Source organism: Marmota monax, unplaced genomic scaffold (assembly GCF_021218885.2).
Source record: "Marmota monax isolate L192 unplaced genomic scaffold, Marmota_monax_Labrador192_F-V1.1 WCK01_AAM20220418_F8-fsc00012, whole genome shotgun sequence".
NCBI lineage: Eukaryota > Metazoa > Chordata > Mammalia > Rodentia > Sciuridae > Marmota > Marmota monax.
The window spans coordinates 10,027,441-10,048,920 of record NW_026695227.1 but is presented as its reverse complement, the minus strand read 5'-3'; the positions used below and the strand labels follow the sequence as shown (position 1 = coordinate 10,048,920).

At 32.2% G+C, this 21,480-nt stretch overlaps 1 protein-coding gene across 24 annotated transcripts in view; it reads left to right on the top strand.

Annotated features, from left to right (window-relative positions):
* C2cd5 (C2 calcium dependent domain containing 5) overlaps positions 1-21,121 on the top strand; it is a 94,184-nt gene extending 73,063 nt beyond the window's left edge. For 13 of the 24 annotated variants that reach the window (XM_058576145.1, XM_058576144.1, XM_058576152.1 and 10 more), the window contains 7 exons: positions 749-836; positions 1,890-1,976; positions 10,769-10,819; positions 11,683-11,784; positions 13,105-13,295; positions 16,016-16,162; positions 19,807-21,121. In XM_058576145.1, coding sequence (XP_058432128.1) covers positions 749-836; positions 1,890-1,976; positions 10,769-10,819; positions 11,683-11,784; positions 13,105-13,295; positions 16,016-16,162; positions 19,807-19,938 — 798 coding nt within the window. In that variant the 3' untranslated portion in view covers positions 19,939-21,121. The remainder of the gene's footprint in view (positions 1-748; positions 837-1,889; positions 1,977-10,768; positions 10,820-11,682; positions 11,785-13,104; positions 13,296-16,015; positions 16,163-19,806) is intronic. The other 11 variants (XM_058576148.1, XM_058576159.1, XM_058576160.1 and 8 more) reach the window with 3 other exon arrangements.
* Positions 21,122-21,480: the final 359 nt, after the last annotated feature.

Below are 21,480 nucleotides of genomic sequence, written 5' to 3'. Positions count from 1 at the left end.
ATTAACATTCAATCTATTATTGAAGATTTCTAGCTTTTATCAGATTTGTTTTAATATTTTTTAAATTTTTTTTTAAAATTTATATATGACAACGAACGGAATGCGTTACAATTCTTATTACACATATAGAGCACAATTTTTTGTACACATATCTCTGGTTGTGTACAAAGTATATTCACACCAATTTGTGTTTGCATACATGTACTTTCGATAATTATGTCCATTACATTCCACCATCATTTCTAACCCCATGTTGCCTCCCTTCTCTTCCCATCCCTCTGCCCTATCTAGAGTTCATCTATTTCTCCCATGCTCCCCCTCCCTACCCCTTGTTTTAATATTATAATTTTGCCATAATTAAATAATTTAAACACATACTGTTTTACCTCAATATTTAAAAAAAATATGTCAGTTTTGTTTTTCTGAACTCTGATTATCTGAAGGTGGACTTCATATATGTGCTCCAGCATGTGAATAATAGATGAGTGCTTATTTTGTGGGATTTCACCAATCCCCATCTGTTAGAGAAGTTCCTGAGCTCTTTCTGGAACATCTAGCTATACAAATTGGGCTTAGTATAGTAGTTAGAATATCTGAGTTTATATATAATTCTCATTTGGAATCTTAACCAGGAAAGGCAAATTAACCAATTGACATAGGTTGTTTTCATGATATGGAAAACGATTTTTATGAAGTTTAGTTTTGGCAACAATTATTTTGCTAATCATAATTGTTTCTGCAATTTTAGGTCACAGTCACAGCAGTTGCAATAACTTTTGATAAAAATCAGGCTTTACAGACCACAAAACCACATGTTGAAAAGTCACTACAAAGAGGTAAACCTTTAATGGATGGGAAGTATAGTTCATGATTGTCTGCATTACAATTCAGTGATAAATATAAAGAGCAGGTAGGTTAAATGACTTTTTTAATTGAAGAGATATTTACCTCATTTTATTGAGGTAACTGGATAAACATGGCTGACTTGATTGTTTTTTTACACATGACTGAGTGATTAACTGGTATTCACATAGGGAATGCTGCTGTTTTTAGACTTGAATGATATCATGTGAATTCTGTAGTAATTTAGGGGTTCCATGCCAAGATCTCTGGTGAGGTCCTCAAGGCACCTGAGAATTAATTGATACAGTAAGCAAAATTGTGACCCTGTTTTTCTCAGGAAAATTTTAATTATAAACAGATTCTCAGACATGTCCTTAATCCAATAAAATTTAAGAAGTGCCATTCTTAAGATATTCCAAAGAAGCTGAATTATTAGAAATTGATATTATAAAAAAAGAAATATCTGGGGAAGAATATAATGCTTTCTAAAGTTTAAATGACTTATTGACTAACTAAAATATTCATGATTAACCTGAATGTTTTAAAGTTGATTTAAATCCCACATAGATGAAATTGATAAGATTTGATCATTGAGTTAATTTCAAATAGATGTATTAAATGATTATGTGTTCAGATATTTATTGGATAAATTAAATAATGGCTGTTTTAAGCATCATATAAACTAGTAAGTTACACTATACAAGAGAACAATAATTGTTATTGAATGCTTACTATTTACAAGCCAGTGTGCTAAATGATTTATAGGTATTAATTAATCTTTTAAAATTTGACAACCTTCCCATCAGGAAAAGCAGCACCTCTTTCAACATCATGCAGGTGAAAGATACCCAGGGAAGAAACCAGGGATGAAATAGCCAGTATACATTTTGTGGGGGTGAGAAATATAACATGCACGTACACGTGCATGTGTGTGCATGCACACTCCCACACTCCCACAGAGTAGATATGCGGTTGCAAGTTCTTAATTTCTTAAAAAATCATAATAGATCAGTGCTAAATAACTATTGTTTTTCTTTCCTCTCCAGCTTCTACAGATAATGAAGAACTTCTGCAGTTTCCACTGGAACTCTGTTCAGATTCGCTTCCTTCACATCCTTTCCCACCATCTAAAGGTTGGTTAAGTAAGAAATTCAAATGCGAATCCAAGTTATAGTGCTTTCACTTTCCTCATTATAGTCAATCTTTCTTAATCTTGAGATTTATCCTTCATTTCTTCATTATGTGTTTCTCCATGTTCATTAACAGGAGAAAGTAATACTCATTTAATTTCTCAAGTAATTTCACCATAAGTTATTAAGGTAATTTTTTATATGATATTCCATTCTCAGACCTCAAATATATCAACATTTTATTTTTAAAGATTTGTACTTCATAGTATAACTTTTCACATGTAGTGTATTTGATATTTGTATTATATTTGGTAAGTTTTTTGTCCAGAAATAACCAAAAGTTTCAGACATCAGAATGCCTCAGAGGATAAATGGAAAAGTTTTAGGGTAGTACAAGGGAGACAGGGATGAACTTCCTGTCATATGTTAACTTTTGCTATAATTGAAGAACATTATTATGTATTTTTAAGACACTGCTGTTTTTTTAAGTGCAAAACAATTATCTGTAAATTTAATAGCAGTACATCTATTTTGATCTGTATAATCTTTGGAGAAAAATGGGAGATTTTTCCCATTTCTCTTCTGATTTCAGTGTAATTTTTAAAACTTTTCAAAACTATCATACCTAATTCTACACTATATAATCTTAATAAATGTAGTTTGCATTTTTTATAAATGCTTTTTCTGAGAAATGATGCATTTTTTATTTAAAGTCAAATATATTCTATGTTTATATTCTGTAACACAAGTGAAGTTGTTTTGTGATTCCTACTTGTTAATTATTTTATCTCATATCAAATTATGTGTAAAATAGTTTTATGTTCACTTTGCATATGTATCAGTAGAATCTTTACAAACCAATTCAAGGTTTATCTGTAGATAAATGGATTGTGACTTACATTTTGAAGATGAAAATATAAACTATTATTAGATTCTGAGCTTTCTAACCTAGTAACTTCGGTCATATTTTCTTTTTGTCCTCACCTAAAATTCTAATTTAGAACTCCATGAGAATTTTAGCATATCTCAATTTCCTTGAAAGAATAGAAAGGAAAAATCATATTTAAAGAATATGCTAAGTTCATATTTCTGAATTAAAAATAATTTCCCAAACAAAACATTATTGTCAAGATTCTTTCTTGAATCATTAGATAGCAAGTTTTATTTGTTTTAAAACACATATATTATAGGGAAACTTGTATTTTACATAGGGTTAATTCCAAATGACTTTTAGGTGTCATTTCATTAATCCTTACCCTACATTGTGGCAAAAACCCTCCAAGGCCTAATCAACACAAAAAGATTTGATTGCTCATCTCTAGAAACAGATATTTGTGGAGTCAGGCTATATTAGCTCAATGTTACCATATTATTAATACAGAAGATTAAATTGTAAGTTTGCCTTATTTGTATTGATAGCTTTCAAAATGCTATCCAAGGTAGTTGTAACTAATGCTTATTTAGTCATTAGTGTAAGATGATACTTTGTGAACTAAAGAACGAGGTAAAACATTTGCAAATCATTTTAGTGAGCTTGGAGAGGGATCATGAATGAGGTAAAAAAGCAACAGATGTGGCCCTCTTTGCCGAACTGTGACAAGATGTAAGAATTTGGGTTAATTACTTAACCTCTCTAAGCCTCAGTTTCTTTTGTGTAAAATGTGAGAGGGTTAAGATTCTCTCCAGCCTTTAAAATTCTGCAATTACTTGGGTTTGTGTTTTATAGTTCTTCTACTATAAACATGTTAAAAACTTAAAGAAAAGTCAAAAGCTGAATTAGTGCCCAAAGTCATACTGATCTTCTATACTTGTTATTTTAAATGTTTTCAAGAAACTTCTAATCAGTTAATCCAGTAAGTTTTAAAGTCTGCTCCTCCAAACCATAGGGGTTTTCCAGAGATGCCTCAGGCTGCAAAGAAGGGTGAGGATTGAGAGGATAGATCTCTGGATGGACCTGCCTCTGAACCAGAGCAGCTTTGATTCAGTGAATTTTACACATTAGTTTTCTGTATTTTATTTGAAGAAAGGGTTTCAAAGATTTGAAAACCACTGAATCAGATCATGCTACCTTTATCATCATCAAAATTATCATGATCATCATCATCGTAATTATCAGTTTCATAATATCTAATACTAATATACATGTAAAGCTTTTTACTCTGAGTGCTTTACTATAAAACCTATGTACCTTTTGTTGAATATTGCATTTTAAAATTATTAGTAAACACCTAAAAATGCATCTGTATCTCTTCATAGTTTTATAGTTTCTAAATTGTGATTTGTGATGCATGCTTATTTATTGTCTTTGCTTCCTCGAGTTTTTTCAGGAGGACATGAGTTAAATTTGTTCTTTAAAGGTTATTTGAAAGTAATTTGGAAGAATTAAGGGTAAGATGGGTTTTGAAAAGGTCTGAAAAATGTGGTAATAGAGCCTCATAATATGAATGGAGTAATTATGTGCTTTGACATGGTAGAAAGTGTTGAAAATTTAAGCTTAGCAATTTAGAGGAATTAAGCAGGAAAGAGAAAGTTAAGAGTGTTTAGGAGTGAACAATAAAAAATGTGTCTGCTTTCTTATATGTAGCCAGAAAGCTTAAAAGTCAACTACTCATACAGATAAATTTACTAAGTTGTTTAGTTAAGCTGATAAGTTTTTTTTTTTTTTTTTTAATTCTAATAACAATGGATTCTAGTTTACATCTCATGTCTTAACTCAAGTAGGGGATTGAAAAAAATTCTTATTTTCTGGTGTGTTGACAGAGTAGTTTCAAGAGCCAAGCTTAGTATGTTTTTTAGCACTTCTGTCTTTTCACTTGTAGATAAACCTTCCATTATCTTTTTATATTATTGAAAACGAGTAAATGTTTTGTGAAGAAATGATGCTGTAGTTACATGTATCTTGGTTCATTGTGTTGAGTAAGCCTGGGCCTGAATTGTCCATCCATGTTCAATTTTTTCCCTCCATCATTTATTATATTTGGTTTTATTTCTCAAGGTACAAAAATAATTTTATGTATGTCTCAAATTTATGTTGATTTGGTGTTACCTTCCTAGTTATCTCTTTTTTTAATATTAAATGGTGCTGAGCTTCAATAATTTTCAAAAAGATATTATTCCATAAAGTCATCAAAATTCCTTACTGAATATGAATACTATGAGGAACATACATGATGTGGTATCAACATAAATTATTTATGTTCATATGAGGTTATATTATGAGAAAAAAATGACTATATCAAAATTTTTATAGTACTTTCCCCTCATCATTATTATTCATACCTTAATTTTTCTCTAAGTCATTTTCAAGATTCTTTAAAAATTATATATATAAAAAGATGAGAGAGTAAATGTAATAAGAATGGGGAGTCTGAGTAAATGCAGTCTGAGAAATACATAAAATACTAGTAGATTTTTCTCAGACTGCAGTCTGGCTAAAGAATTTTATGCATGTAGTCTTAATTTTTTTTTTTTTTAAGTTGTAGATGGGCATAATACCTTTGTTTTATTTTTATTTATTTTTATGTAGTGCTGAGGATTGAACCCCAGGGCTTTACACATGCCATACATGCATTCTACCACTGAGCTACAACTTCATCCCCTGCATATAGTTTTTAGAAAAGGTTAGCATATCACTTCAAAAGTCTAAAGACTTAAATTATACTATCATTTTACAGAGCTTATAAACTTAGATTAGACAAGTATGTATAAATCATGTACCATATATTTCAAGTACTTTATAAATATAATGTCTCATAAATTTTTATTAAACACTGATAGTTTAAATATTTTAAAAGGTTTAATTAGTATTATATGTACAAATATATGAGTGAAACCAAATAGAAGAGGATTTTTTTTAATACTCATCTTGTTTTTTGCTTTCATTTTGCTTTATGCTGGATGATTTCTTTGTGTACAGTGATGTAACTATAGCCTGACGAGTGTAGCAAGTACTGATTAGTGTCTGGCTTTTGATGTAAAAAACAACAACAACAAAAAAAACCCTAATTGATTTGTACCTGCAATGCATTGCTTTCCATAATTAGGTCTACACACTAGTAGTTTTTTTAATCCTTATTTTTATTATAGACAAGTTTGTTTTTGTTAAACCAGATTTGATTTTAAAAAGATGGTTTCATTTTAATGATCTGCCTAAGATTATTTTAAACTAGCAATTAGAAATATAAATTTCTAAAAACTATAAGAACTTTCATTTTTCCTACTAATTAATAGTTAACAAATATAATTCCTTTATACTAACTAAAAAATGTCTTTATATACTGATAACCTATTGCTTGTCTGCTGTTTCTGTTTTTGTTTTTAAAGTACTGTGTATTTTGTCATTATGACCAAATGGTAACAACAGTAAAAATAACAACTGATGTTCTCCATGTTATATTGGATGTCCAAAACAATCAGTGGCAGGCTTTGAAAGGAGAGAGATGATGAAGAGAATAAGGAAAATAGAAACCAAAATGAGGAAAATGTATGCAAATACTTAGCCAAGAAATAGGTTGGGAAGGGAGTTGATGAAGAAATAGAATACAGAGTCTTTACCTCTCTAGCTTCTTAAGGTACCTTGAGGACAGTGAAATTCAGAGGCAGAGGGATTAAAAAGCAAAGAAAAAAGTGAATTGGGCAACTGCCAGAAAACCCAAATAACTTGGAAGAGAAGCCATAAAGGGTAGTAGTAAGATGAAAAGTGGATGTATAGAGATGGAAACAGGAGCACATAAGAAGGGGATTGAAAAAGACAAGTGGCTTAGGATGTTGTACACCTTTGTACACCTTTAATCGGAAACATAAATTACCCAAATAGAGAAGTTAATTTTTTTTGGTCATCTAATGTATGTATGTATTGCCTATGTATATTGCTGTTGAATTTTTCTCTTTTGAACTACCCAAATTGAAGCTATTTCCATCTTTCTTTATACCTTAATAATTTATAACTACAGAATGGCAATTTCATTATCAATTCATCAATATTTAAGTACCCTTATGGGTAAATTTATACTGAATGTTCAGATACACCATTTGCTTTAACTTAGTCATTAAACCAGATTTTATAGTTACGAGGCATAGCCAGTCAGTGTCTTATGGATTGATGGGACTGCCTAAAGGAACATAAAACCCAATTTTGATCATAATAGCTTACTTAAAACTGAGAATGTTAAAATGGGAAAATAAAGTATAAAATTTAAAGACTCCAGATTATGTGTATTTTAATCTGCCAGAGATTCTTGTTTGTAGAATTTTTCTCAGTTTTAGGAATTTTTAAAGATGTGTATGTAAGATTGTTTCAAATACTTTTTAAAATTATTCAGAGCAAAGATGATCTTTATATTTAATGATATAAAATGAATCGTCAAAAGATTGGGTGATCTGTGTAGAAACTTTATTACAGCTGCCTTGGTCCACTTTATGTTGCTGTAACAGAATACCCAAGACTGAGTATTTTATTTAAAAAAAGACATTTATTGACTTGTTCTGGAGGCTGAGAAGTTCAATATCAAGGTATTGGCATCTGGCAAGGACCTTCTTGCTGCATCATCACAGGAAGGAAGAGCAGAAAGAGAGCAAGGAGGGGCTGAACCACCCTTTTTTAATGGTACCAATCCTTTCCACAAGAATGGAGCCCTCATGGCCTCATCCTCTCTTAAAAGTTTCTAGCTCTTAATTCTGGGGTTTTTTTTGTTTTTGTTTTTGTTTTTTTTTTTGGTACTATGGCTCGAACTCAAGGGCACTCAACCCCTAAGGCACATCACCAGCCCTATTTTGTATTTTATTTAGAGACAGGGTCTCACTGAGTTGCTTAGCACATTCACTGTTCCTGAGGCTGGCTTTGAACTCTTGATCCTCCTGTCTCAGTGTCCCAAGCCACTGGTATTACAGGTGTGCGCCACTGCACCCAGCTTAATACTATTTTGATGGCAATTAAATTTTAACCACAGTTTTGGAATAAACATTCAGACCATATTAACAGCTAGCCAATAGTTTTGAATTGGTTATAAGAAATTATTTAGAAGAATGAAGAAGTCTCAAACCTTAGAAACATTGGAGAGTATAAAATTGAAGGAGGAATAATCCTTGCCACATTTTTTTCTTTTGTCATCAATATGCTCATTACCACTAAAATGCTTTTAATCTGGGTTAATTTATCTCCGCACACCACTAGAAGTAGGGCTTCCCAGAGTGTGCTAAGAATAATTAAATTGTTGTCCTACTTACTAAGTTTCTAGGGTTATTTGAGAATGATGGGGTTTAATCTTTGTCTTTTATGAAATGGGAATAGAAATTTTGAGAGAATGGACTGCTGTATGGTTGGATTGAGGCTCTCTTTGCAGCTGGAATGGGGATCCAACATACAAAGTGCTCTTCCACATAGATATACAAATGGCACTCAACTGAGCATTAACTAATGCTCAACAAAGCCTGAATGACTTTAAATGAGATTTCTACCCTTGAATATGAAGTCTGCTGTCTTTTATTTAAAATTGATAGTGATTGCATGTTCTTCAGTTTATTTCTTTTTAACCAGAGTTACTAGTTTCTCAGTAAGTGAGATTTCTTATAACTGTGGTGCCTTTTCTTTTGAAAGGCCTATTAACTGGGAATCCTGATTTTAATGAGAAGGAACAATCATTGGGTATTTAAAGTATTCAAACTAGCCCGAGGTGCCAATCAGAGTCTATTTCCTGCCAGGATCTGCTCACCTGGAGTCTTTTCTGTTAGGAGAAAAATTAAGACCATAGGCAGTATGTTAAAATGTAACACAGCTCTTTTTAAGTGAGATTAAAGAAATTCTCATCCTTTCTCCGAAGAATGTTTCTAGTTTTAAAGCATCATTTTTTTCAGTTTTAATTCAAATGCATTTATATTTGAAGTCAGGTAATAAATACCTGCCCCTCCTCAGAGTCCCCTCTCTTCCCTACTCTTATAAATTTAGTTTTGGAAAAGTATGAATTATACATACTAAAAAGTTCAAGTAACATCAAAATCATGTAATCCAAAATAAAACTCCCTTCTCCCTTTATTTCTCTTCCCAAGAGGCAACTACTTGTAACAGTTTCATTGGTCTTCACAAAGATTCTCTTTTTATTCTTTATTGGAACACACATATTTTACAGATTATTGGGTACCTTGATTTTTCCACTTGTGACTTAGAGGTGGGAATAAATAACTACATATTTAAGTAAGTTCTGTCTATGTATTTGTCATTAAATTGTATACAATTGCTTCTGCAGATTTCTATATTACCCAGATAGTATTGAGTTATAACAGAGAATTTAATTTTAGTAATTTTTCAAAAATTATTTTAGTCATTCCTCTGCCTATGCATTAATTTTTTTTTCCATTGAATTACTATGAATTATTGTACTCTCTGTAATTCTATACTGACCAAGTCTGTACTGCCCAAGGTAGTAACCCTGAAGAACCTTTGAATTCTCCTAGAATATATAAGCCTGGGGTAGGTTCATTGCTGTCCCAGTTTCTGCATTGAGTCCATTCTTGTCCTGAACTCTCTGTAGATATGTGATAAGTCTTCCTGCTGGCCTTCCTATGGGCTCCATCTTCTCCCAGACTGCAGAGCTCCTCAAGATCCTGTATCAGGACTGTCCCCAACTAGACTTCTAGGCACAACAGTCAGGGAATGTGCACAGCATGGTACCTTCGCAGACCTTTTGTGGACCTTACCTAGTGTTCCCTTTTATTTGTTATCTATCTATCCAGAGGATTGTCTACCACTGTATACTCTCTAGTATTCGCTACTGGTCACTTGCTTATAAAATGGTGGTGGGGTTGAAAGGGAGCTTCTTCCAATTTGGAGAAATGCTATGTACAAATGACATTTTAAAATAAACTTTTATAAATTTAAGAATATTACCAAAGATCAACACATTAAGTAGAAATTAAAAAAATATATTTAATTTATATTTTTTTAAAAAACTGACTGGCCCAAATTATTCTCAGTATATTTCATGTGTCATTTCTAAATTGGCAACACTATTCTTTCATTTGTTCCATACTTTGAAACAAAAATTCAAATATGCTAGTGTGGATAGAACATGGGCCTTAAAATTGGATTATGACTTTCTTATAGTACTACTTACATTTGCATGATACCTTAATTATCTTTACTAAACATAAAATATCAGGGAAAACCTTGGATGCTAACTTCCTGAGGTGCTGGAAAGGGAGTGATTCTAGTTTGGAATTGTTAGTTATTTCTCTGAATATGAGTCAGTTTTCGTTCCACAAAGTCTTGCTACCACTAGAGGGAGCTGTTGATAGTTCCAACAAATAAAAGAGGTTCATGGTAAGGAAGGGTAGGGGTAGGAGGCAGCATGTGTTGATCTGTGAGTCATAGCGCATTACTTTGTTTGTAATTTTTAATCTTACTGGCTCTTACTCCCTACAAACATGTCTCTTCCACGTTTCACGTCAGATATGCCTCCCAACACAGTGACTCTTTGTCTAGTTTTCTTACATTCTGCTGTCATTCTACTAACATTTGTTACTGTTTATATTTTCTTATGACTATGAAGTTTCTGAAACTCATTTTGTGTTTTAGTAACAAGCAGTCTTTCTTACCATGTTATTTATTAACTGAGCTAGCTTTCATGTCAATAGAAACTACATTTTAAACCTAAATATTTCTATTTGGTTTGCTTTTATAATGAAGCCATAAAGATTTATTCCTATTCTTCTGGCTTATAGAAGATATTAACAAACAACAAAGAAGAGATGCTGGCTTGTACTTAGCATTCAAGCTAATGTTGTTCATATTGTCTTATTAGAACACCTGGAGAGTGCAAGTTCTAACTCAGGTATACCAGCCGCACAGAGAGGTGAGTTTGTTTAATTAAGCAAATAGTCACCAAAGGTGTGGAATTCTAGTTAGGTGGTGCATAAAATTTCAGACACTGAAGAAATGCACTGGACAATGGAATAGACACCACAATGTGACTTTATTGTAGTTAGCATTTGTATTTTTTATTCATTAAATATTTATTTTTTTAGCATTTTAATGGTTTCTCAATTTCTAAAAATAAAATTTTAGCTCTGACTTTTTTTTAAATTAGCAGTAGTGAATTATTTTTTTAAAGGGGGAAGTTATTAGACTCATACCCACTTCCCACCCCCTTTGTCAGAGGCTTTGTTACCAAAAATCAGGCATAGAAACAGAATATTGACAAAAATGATCCTTTAACTTTTATTACTGATAGTAGAAAGAAGATATTTTCATTCAAGATAAGTCAACTAGTAAGGATTTTTTTTTCCAAGTGTTTTCAACATTTTGATTCTTTTTATTTTTTATTTTAGGATAAAAATAGAGAAGGGGATTAGTTATAATGTTGAAATTGTAAATTAAATTCTAATAGGAATAGCTAAAATAGTTAAATAGAATGGAAAATAAAGTTATTTATGTGTGGTCCTCTCATTGCTGTTAGACCCCACTAACATTCTCCCCAAGAGACCATACAGCTGTGACATCACCAAAAATGCTCAGCCAGATGATCAAGAACTTGGTTTTGGACAAATCAGTGTCGAAAGCTTGACTCTTTACCACCTCTCTTATCTGACTTTAAAAGACCATTCTTTTTTTAAGTTGCAGTTAAATTACATCATCAGAAGGAGTGTTATGACGAGTAAGAGACGTCATCCATATTTTTTCTTTGTTTTTTCTTTTGTTTTCTGTCTGTGTTTTCAGCAACGTCAGTTGATTACAGTTCCTTTGCAGACAGATGCAGCAGCTGGATAGAGCTCATTAAACTGAAAGCTCAGACCATAAGGCGCGGATCAATTAAGACAAGTAGGCGGATGTTTCTACCACATTATGATGATCTGAGAAGCATATCCCTGATTTCGCAGTGATGAAGGCTAGACCTTACTACCTAGTATTAACATTGCCAATCAGTCGTGTGTTGGAGTGTGAAAGCTGCAGATTCTAATGGTCATGTAGGAAGAGTAAATGAAGGGCCTTTAGATTTGTTAATTTTAACAAAACAGAATTTTTTTAAAATATTACTTTTTGTGAAGGCATAACTAAAAATATATAAATAGATATGATCTCCTTCTAGATGGAAGGTAATCACCAGCTCTCTCATCAAAGAGGTAATTCTTCTAGGACCCAGCGTATTTTGTATATTGCATCTGTCAGCTTACTAAGCGATATCCAGAGGGCTAAAAGAATAAGTATTTCTGGAGAGAAAGTAATTAACTCTCATCTTACTGCTAGACTCAGTATGTTTATGTTCTTTATATATACCCCATGTGTTTTGGTAGATTTTAAAGTAACTATATTTGAGAAAAAAAAAAAAACTACATTAAAAGGGAAGGAACTACCTTTTAGAGTAATTAACAGAGGCTATGTAACCAGCCAGGTCTGGTTTTGAATTCTGGAAGTGCCAATTTAATAGCTGTGTGACCTTGGGCAAGCTATTCAATTTCTCTTAGTTTCAGCTTCCTCATGTGTAAACTGGGGATGATAATAACCTATGTTGCTGGGTTGTAAGCAATACACATACACATAATATGTCTGGCTGATAGCAGTTGTTTGGCAAGTGGTAATTATTTTGTGTTACTTTATAAACAATAACCTTTTGATGGCCAAGGTCATTTGCTAAGTTTTTTAAATTATGAGTTTGTTTAATCAAAAGGTTTGGAAAGGAAATATATACCACTAGTTAACATAAGGTTTATCTACAAGTTGACAATGATGAAGTCGTCTGAAAAAGATGGAAATAACTGTACTGGGAAATATAACAACTTTCACACTCTCTTTGTAATAATTGGTTTCTACAGCAGATAATTTAATGCTCTGCCGCTTTTTCTTTTTCTTCACTTCATAACTGATCATTGTGTGTGTAGCTACTCCGCATCAACATTTTCTTTTGCAGGAATGCCATTTTTCTTCCAAAAGAATTCATTCCAGCATTTCCTCATGTGTTTTTCTTTCTCTCTCTTTTAATTGCATGCAGTGCATGATGATTTCTTTTCTTTCATGACATGGCTTAGCCTCACAGACAGCTGAATGTTGTCACCACTTACTTGGAAACCTTAGGGAATAAGTGACCGATATGCATGACCAGTATCTGTTCTTAATGTTACCTCTTCTTTTCTTCAATTTTAGCTGTGACAGTTGAAAAAGCAAGTCCAATGGGTGAAGGAAATTTCCGGAACCGTTCTGCTCCACCTTGTACAAATTCCACAGTTGGGGTTGTTAAGATGACACCTCTTTCTTTCATTCCTGGAGCAAAAATAACTAAATATCTTGGGATAATTAACATGTTTTTTATTCGGGAAACTACTTCTCTTCGTGAGGTAATTTTACTGAGGTTATTTTGTTGGCGTTTGGATTTTCTTTGATTGACTAGTAACAAAACCAAGTTTCAAATTATAATTTTTCCCTAAAATAATAAATATACATAAGTACAAATACATATTTTACTTATTTATTTCTATTTTAATAACTTAAATATATTGATTCTGGATTAAACTAATGCATTTCATACAGTAGCTAGTATTATTACCAGGAGTTTGTGTTAGGTTTAAACACATTTGTTGTTAGAAATTCTAGATTTTTATCAAGAGCTTTATTAAATCAAACAAATTTATCTATGTTTTATTAGATTCTTATAATAGCCCTGAAAGAACAGCTTAGTGTTTTCAGTAGTTATTTGCCTGAGATACATTTAAAGAGCAATTTTTAAGGGATCACCTTTAGAAATAGTGGAGGACCATATTATAGACATGTTTATGTAGATATTTTATGTAATTTAGCTTAATTGTTTCATCCCTCTGAAAAGAGAATGGAGCTGTTCATTTTCACTCAGTAAAAAGAAATTATATTGAATCTTATGTTATAAGCAAATTAATACTGTGATATAGGGATAATTTTTAATTACTGAGGCTTGAAAGCAGGTAATTGCTTTATATTTTACTTTAGTAGCAGTTTGTACTTAATAAAGTATGCTTGTTATGGAAATGACTTAGTTGTGCTTCCCACCCCCCACCCCCCACCCCCGCCTTAGTTTTACTAGAAAAACTTCTTAGAAATCAAGCTTACAGGGGCCAGGGTTGTAGCTCAGTGGCAGAGTGCTTGCCTACCATGTGTAAGGCACTGGGTTCAATCCCTGGCACCATATGAAAATAAAATAAAAGGTATTGTGCCCACCTACAATTAAAAAAGAAAAATATTAAAAGAAATCAAGCTTGCATACTGTTTTCAATATCATGCTCACTGTCCTGCATCTAGCACAGTGTTTGGCATGGAGTAACATGATGCATTTTATGTAAATGAATGATGATTTCTGACAGATTGTTTCATTAATTAGATGGAGATTTTGAGGTAAATTATTTTTTTCAAAATCTTTATATATATTATATATAATATATATATATTTTATATATATATATATATATATATATATATATTTTTTTTTTTTTTTTTTTGTAGTTGTCGATGGACAGAATGCCTTTATTTTATTTATTTTTATGTGGTGCTGAGGATTGAACCCAGTGCTTTACACATGCTAGGCAAGTGCTTTGCCACTGAGGTACAGCCCAGCCCCAGATAAATTATTTTTTTAAATATTAAAAAAATTTTTTTTTTCTTTGCTGGGGATTGAATGCAGGGGTACTTTGGCACTGAGCGTTATATAACACTAGACTTTTAATTTGTTATATTATGATAGCAGAATGGATTTCAATTCATATTATACATATAGAGCACAATTTTTTTTATATCTCTCGTTGTACACAAAGTAGAGTCACACCATTCGTGTCTTCATACATGTACTTAGGGTAATGATGTCCATCTCATTCCACTGTCTTTCGTCCCCCATGCCTCCTCCCTTTGCCCTATTTAGAGTTCATCTAATCCTCCCATGCCCTCCCCACCCACCCAAACACATTATGAATCACATCCTTAAATCAGAGAAAACATTTGGTATTTGGATTTTTTGGCTTGGCTAACTTAACATTATATTCTCCAACTCCATCCATGACTTTTTTATATTTTATTTTGAGACAGGGTCTCGCTAAGTTGTCCAGGCTGGCCTTGAACTTGTAATCCTCCTGCCTCAGCATCCTGAGTCACTGGGATTACATACAATTATGTACCATGACCCCTGGCAAATCTGTAAGACTTTATTTTCTACATCTTCTCTACTGCATAAGCTCCTGTACCCAAAAATGTTGCTTCATAGTAGATTTCTCTTTAATGGAGACTTTACAGCACAGTATTACAGTTCTATTCACAGCCTGATAAATTATTTTCTTATATCAATGAAACTTTTTAAAATTAAAGTTCTATAGGTACTCTACCTTCAAAATTTCTTAATAGACAGAAGGAAACCAATAAGACCCACAAAAAAAACGTACTGATCTGTGATTAAGTTGGAGGCAATCTGAAACAACTCACTTAATTCCTTAATTGCAAAAAGCAAGACCTTTATAGGACTATGTAGAATGCCCTGGCTTTTTAGAAAGATGTGATTTATTAAAATGATTTTCTAACAGTGTACTCAGCTTTTCCCTTACTTCCAATTTAAAATTGGAAATTTCCTCCTAGATTTAAGTAATCTCCAGGAGAATTTCTAGAAAACAGGTGGACAAAACAGTGTAAACTTTGATTGACCTTTAATTTCTGTTTTGTTTGTTTTTTGAACATGGAAAAAATTCCCTGAACTAATGGATTTTACTCCCTAACAAATATTTATGGAATACTTATTTTGTGTACCTGTTAGGTATAAGTATATAATGTGCAAAACAGATTCAGTCAGTACTACTTATGTGATTATAGTTTATCATGGGCAGATTACAAATTCTCTGAGCTTCAGTTAAGTTTAAAGTAAGGATAGTGAATCCTCATCCAGCCATGTTTGTAATTAAGTTTTGTTTGTTCATCCATACAGTAAATCCTATGAATTTTTGCCTGTTATTAGGATAACTTGGGATGATTTAATACATAATCTTTGACATTTTATGTACATTCCTAGATACATATAAATAATATGATTATTTTGCACATTGTTGTTTAGGAAGGAGGAGTCAGTGGTTTCCTCCATGCCTTTATTGCTGAAGTGTTTGCAATGGTGAGGGCTCACGTTGCTGCATTAGGAGGAAATGCTGTCGTCTCCTATATAATGAAGCAGTGTGTCTTCATGGAGAATCCAAATAAAAACCAGGTGAGATACAATTAGAAATCTCTGATTTAGGGGAAACCTGAGAATTTCCCTTATGGCCAGCCAACGACCTCATCACCCTCCCAGAATAAAAATGCTCTTCAGATTTCTTTGATTCTAGATGCTAAAAACATAGTTTAGTGAAGTTATTAATAAGTATGGTCATATATAGCTTAGGTGCTATTCTCACATCTCAGGAAACAAGTTATTCTTAACCATTTTTGGAACTTCTGCTCCTGAGCTACTATTTCTAACATCATCTTGGTGGATATTTGGAGTACAGTGATGTCTGACTGCAGAGAGCTAAAAGTACAGGTTAGTTTATCCTGTGGTGCTGAACAGTTTTAACTGCCATACAGTGCAGGGTATATCATAATAGTTTATTTCTGTTTATACTAGTTTATTTCTGTTAAATAATGTTCTGTTCATGGGGAATAAAAAGGGTCTTACTAGGTTAAATTTATAAAATAAGGTTCTTTTATCAGTTTTTTTTTTGCATTTTTAAAAATATTTATTTTTTAAGTGTAGATGGACACAACACAATGCCTTTATTTTTATGTGGTGCTGAGGATCGAACCGGGTCCTGCCCATGATAGGCGAGTGCTCTACCACTGAGCCACAATCCCAGCCCCTCTTTTATCAGTTTTGAGTTAAGATAACTCACTTAAAATTGTAAAGGATTTATTTTTTAAGTAAATGGCTATATGAGCTGTGATAAAGGCAGTACTTCTCAACGTGCTCCTCTTGGCATACATCAAAAATCATATTATTTGAATGACATGCAGTGGTAGATGGATGAAATTCCTTATGGCTGTTGGTGATTGCTCCTCATTTCTGGCCCAGCAGAGGGGACCATTGAAAGTGATTTCACCTTTATTTTCAGTTTCTTCACAATCAGTTTCTTCTCAAGGGTGCTTCATTTACTTAACTTTCTCAACAATTTATATCTTTTTCTTATTGGAGTATATCATATTTCATTAATAGATATTGAAGAAAAAGTAATGCTGTGAGACTGGAAGACAACGTTCTGATAAATTTCAGCGATAGCTAAGGAAAGTTAGAAGGGAGAGAAGGAAGGGGACCTATCAAACATCTAGGAAATTTTTTGGTAGATAGCCAGTGTGCATTTAGGGCTCAATGAGATTTCTTAACTGAAGTTGTATATTCAGGACCAGTTTATTGATCAGATTTGGAGCCAAGTAGATTGTATAGAATAGGTAAAAAGGGTATATAGTGGAGCAGAAAAAGGTAGAAAGAGAGAGGTAGAAAAATCAGAAGACGCTAAGAACTACCTCAAGACAGATCATCTGTAAGGAGAAGAAACCAGAGAAGGGGCATCCTGATTAGGATTAATAATTTGTTGTAAACAATCTGATATAATCTGATCATGAAGAAAGCATCTATCAGATCTTAAAAATAAACCTTGTTCAACTGAACATTTCTTTACAATAATTTTATTTAGTGTAATAGGATTTCCCTAGTTCTATTGAAAAGATCCTTTCTTGCTTAATTATTTTGTATTTGAGATTGAGATTTGTAGTTTTAGGTTTTCCCTGGTATTAGATTTATTCGATTTGTCACAATTACCACTTTGACAAGTACTTCAAAATCAACTTGTCCAAAACAAAATCTTTCTCTGTGCCTTAGTTTCCTCATCTGTAACATTGGGATAAAAACTGGGGAAATATATGTAATATACTAAAGTGCCTGGTGGATAGTAAATACCATAAAAGTTGTTACTATTATCTTTTAAATATTACAAAGTCTTTAATGAGAGTACATGATAAAATTTAAGGTTATTAGTATGTCATACAAGGTCTTCCAAAATTTGGACTCTTCCAACTTTTTTAGACTTATGTTTTTACCTTTTACCTCTTCCCAATGCCCTTAACCTATGTATTGATTTATGTAGTTTTCCACCAAATGAACTGTGCTTTTTTGCATTTCTAGCACTTTGTAACATTGGTATTATTAACTCCCTTCTGTAGGTGAGAAAACTGAGGCTTGCAGAATTTCATTGCTCAATACGAGGCTCTAAATAGAAAAGCTAGAGTATACTCCCACTTCTTTCATTCCAAATGCTTTGGGCCTTCCCACAGCCAGTCTTCCTGAATGATAACTGTTAATTACTGCTTGTCACTTAGGTGCTCAAATGTCGGGTGCTATACTTCATGTCATTTAGTTTTTATTCACTTTTAATTTATTGTGATATCTTGCATACCCTTAAAAAGTATAGAGAATTGTCTAACATAAACACTTTTAACCTGACAGTCAGCTTCAGAAATAAATATTAAAAATATGGTGGGAGCCTCTATGGACCTATTTCTTTTTGCTACCTAGTGGACCATCCTTATTTTGTTGTCATTTCTAGGTAGGCTTTTATATTTTAAAAATTATATATGTATGTAACTATAGTCTCATTTTGTGTTAAAATGTCTTAATGTATTTTTAAAATAGGTAATACATAATTCAAAATTCAGAAGGGGTATTAAAAGAATATAAACAGAAAATTTCTCCCTGTCTTATATCCACTCACTTTCTTCCCCTGTACAACCAAAGTTATTCATGTTTTTTTTTTGTATATCACTTCTAGAGCTATAACACTTCATAGCATGTAACATGAGAGATTTTAGATACATTCAAGCAAAGATATGCCCTTTTTCCACAGCTTGTTCTTTCACTGAATTTTTCTAGGCAATTGTTCCATTTAAGGGCAAAAAGATTATCCTCACTGTTTATAATAGCCACATAATGCTTCATGGTATGGATCAACCAGAATTTCTTTAACTAGTTCCCCACTGATGAATTTTTAGGGTGTTTCTAATAAATGTTATGCTAATACATACAGCACTGTAACGAATATGAAACAGAAGTGATTAGCAGAGGTCTGAATGTATCTGTAGGAAAAATTCCTTAAAATGAAATTGGTAGGTCAAAACATAGGCCTTTGTTTGTAGTTTTCTTAGATATTGCAGAAGTTTCCCTCCTTTGAGAATATTTTCCACATTCTATTTATTTTCATTAATTCATCATGACATTTATGAGTTCTATCCTAAGTTCTTAGAACTTTTAGTTCATTTATATTCCATTATTTATTTAGGCTGTTTTCTATTTTTTTTATTACAAACACACTGCAGTGAAAATCATAGTAATTTTTTAGTAACATGTTCAAGATTTTTTTCTAGTGCATGAAAAAAATGTATATACAGTATGTGTATCTTATATACACACACATAAATGAGAGTAAGACTGGCAGATCACAAAGTGTCTACTTTTTTTTGCTTCATACCATCAAACTCCTTTCCAAAGTGGTTTCACAACCCCCACCCACCAGAAATGTTAAATGTGTTTATATTGCCCCATGTCTTTGCCAACACGTGGTAATAATGAAACGCTACTTTTTTTAACGAACATATGTATCTAAGTATTTTTTCATATGTTTCTAGGCTTTTTGAATTTCTTTTCCTGTGAATTATTCTCTCATTCTTTTCTTATTTGTTTATTGAGTTAGTTGTTTTTCCTAGTGATTTGTAAGTCTGCATTTTGTTTTGTTTTGTTTTGGCTGTACAACACTATCCCTGTATAACAGAAGCCTGTGAGAGTATTGTTGAGTGTAACTGAACTGGTCCTGTTTGTTGTTCTTATAGGCACAGTGTCTTATAAATGTAAGTGGTGATGCAGTGATTTTTGTTCGTGAATCAGACTTAGAAGTGGTATCAACTCAGCAACCTACTGCCAACTGCCAGCCATTATGTACTGGAGAAGATGTTACAACCTGAAGAAAATAGGAAAGAAAGAGCGTGTCACCTCATTGAGATTTATCTATCTCCATTGTTTTGTCATTATCGTCTTAGACAAAAAGAAATGAAATTAATTTGAAATAGTTAAGAAAGAATTGATACATTATGCGTAGATTTTTGTCTGGAATCTGTTGGAGGCATGAGAATTTCTAATCTTGATGTTTTGTTTGCCTAGTCTATATAGACAGGCCCCATGAAATATTCTGCCTTCAATAAGTTAAAATACATTTCTAAGTGAACTGTAGCAAAAATGAAAGTTACTTGTAATTTATGTTGATTTTAATAAAATCATAATTTAAAAATGAAATGGGAGGATTATCAGGAAACTAGAATAGCTACCTTATATAATTTAGAAAAACAAAGCAAGAAAGTCACATATTGTTAATGAATAAATAATAGATTTGAGAAATGTGGGGAAAATGGAGAAGAGTTTTCAGAAAACTACTGTGTGGATTTCTTAATGTGTTTTATTTTGATGAGGAATTTGGTAATAACTCTCAGTGGGTAAGTGCTTTCAGCCGTCTTTTAGAAAGAAGTTAAAATTCTGCAACTTGATTCTGAAATACCTCTAACTACTGTAAAATAAAAAGTAATTTATTAAAACTGATATCTTTTCATTGAAAAGTTTTAATATCTCCAATGAGGGAGGAAAATTTATAATATAATTTCATAACTGGCCACATTTGAGTTAGTATTTAATTTGTCTGAAGAGGCTTGGCTTCAGGTGGGAAGAAAACATTGGTGAATTTTATTGAAGTAGTAAAAATATAATTGATCTAGTAGGAACATAAAAATTATTTTCCAGTAAAATAATATTGCACTCCTACCAAATATACAGAATTTTAGTAGTATCTTAGAAATTTTTGGTAGTGAGTTGGAGTGTATTTGGCATAGAATTTGGAAATATAAATTGAAGGAAATATGCTGCAAAATGTTGAATGTATACATAGAAATACTTTTTTGTCAATGCCAAATGCCCACTGTAAATGAATCTTAGATATTATATTTCTCCTTTGCACAATAAAAATTTCTTTATGAACTCATGATTTTGTTCTCCAACAAGCTGCCCTATGGATTAGTTATTTCCTTGTTATTACAGGTGTCAATATTTTTCTGTATTTTGTTTATAATTTTATTTTTAAAATAAATTTATAAAGATAAACTGAAATGTTCCTAAATCTCTTTTTTACCTTTTGGATACAGTACTGTGAGTTTTCTGAATCACTTAACCATCTTATCATCTCCATTTATTCCTCTGTCAACAAACATCCATTGTGTGCTTATTATATGCAAAGCCCTGGTCTTTCACCAACTGAGTAGTTGGCATTCATTCAAGAACATAGTTTTAGGTGGTGAACAAAAATAAGTTCTTGCTTTCATAGAACTGCAAATTTGGCTGCAAAACCAAATAATTTGTAAAATGTGTTATATATTATATTAAGCAATTACTAATGTTTATTGAATGCTTATTATATGGAAGCCAGTCTATTTTTTTTTTTTTTTGTATTAACTTTTTAGTCC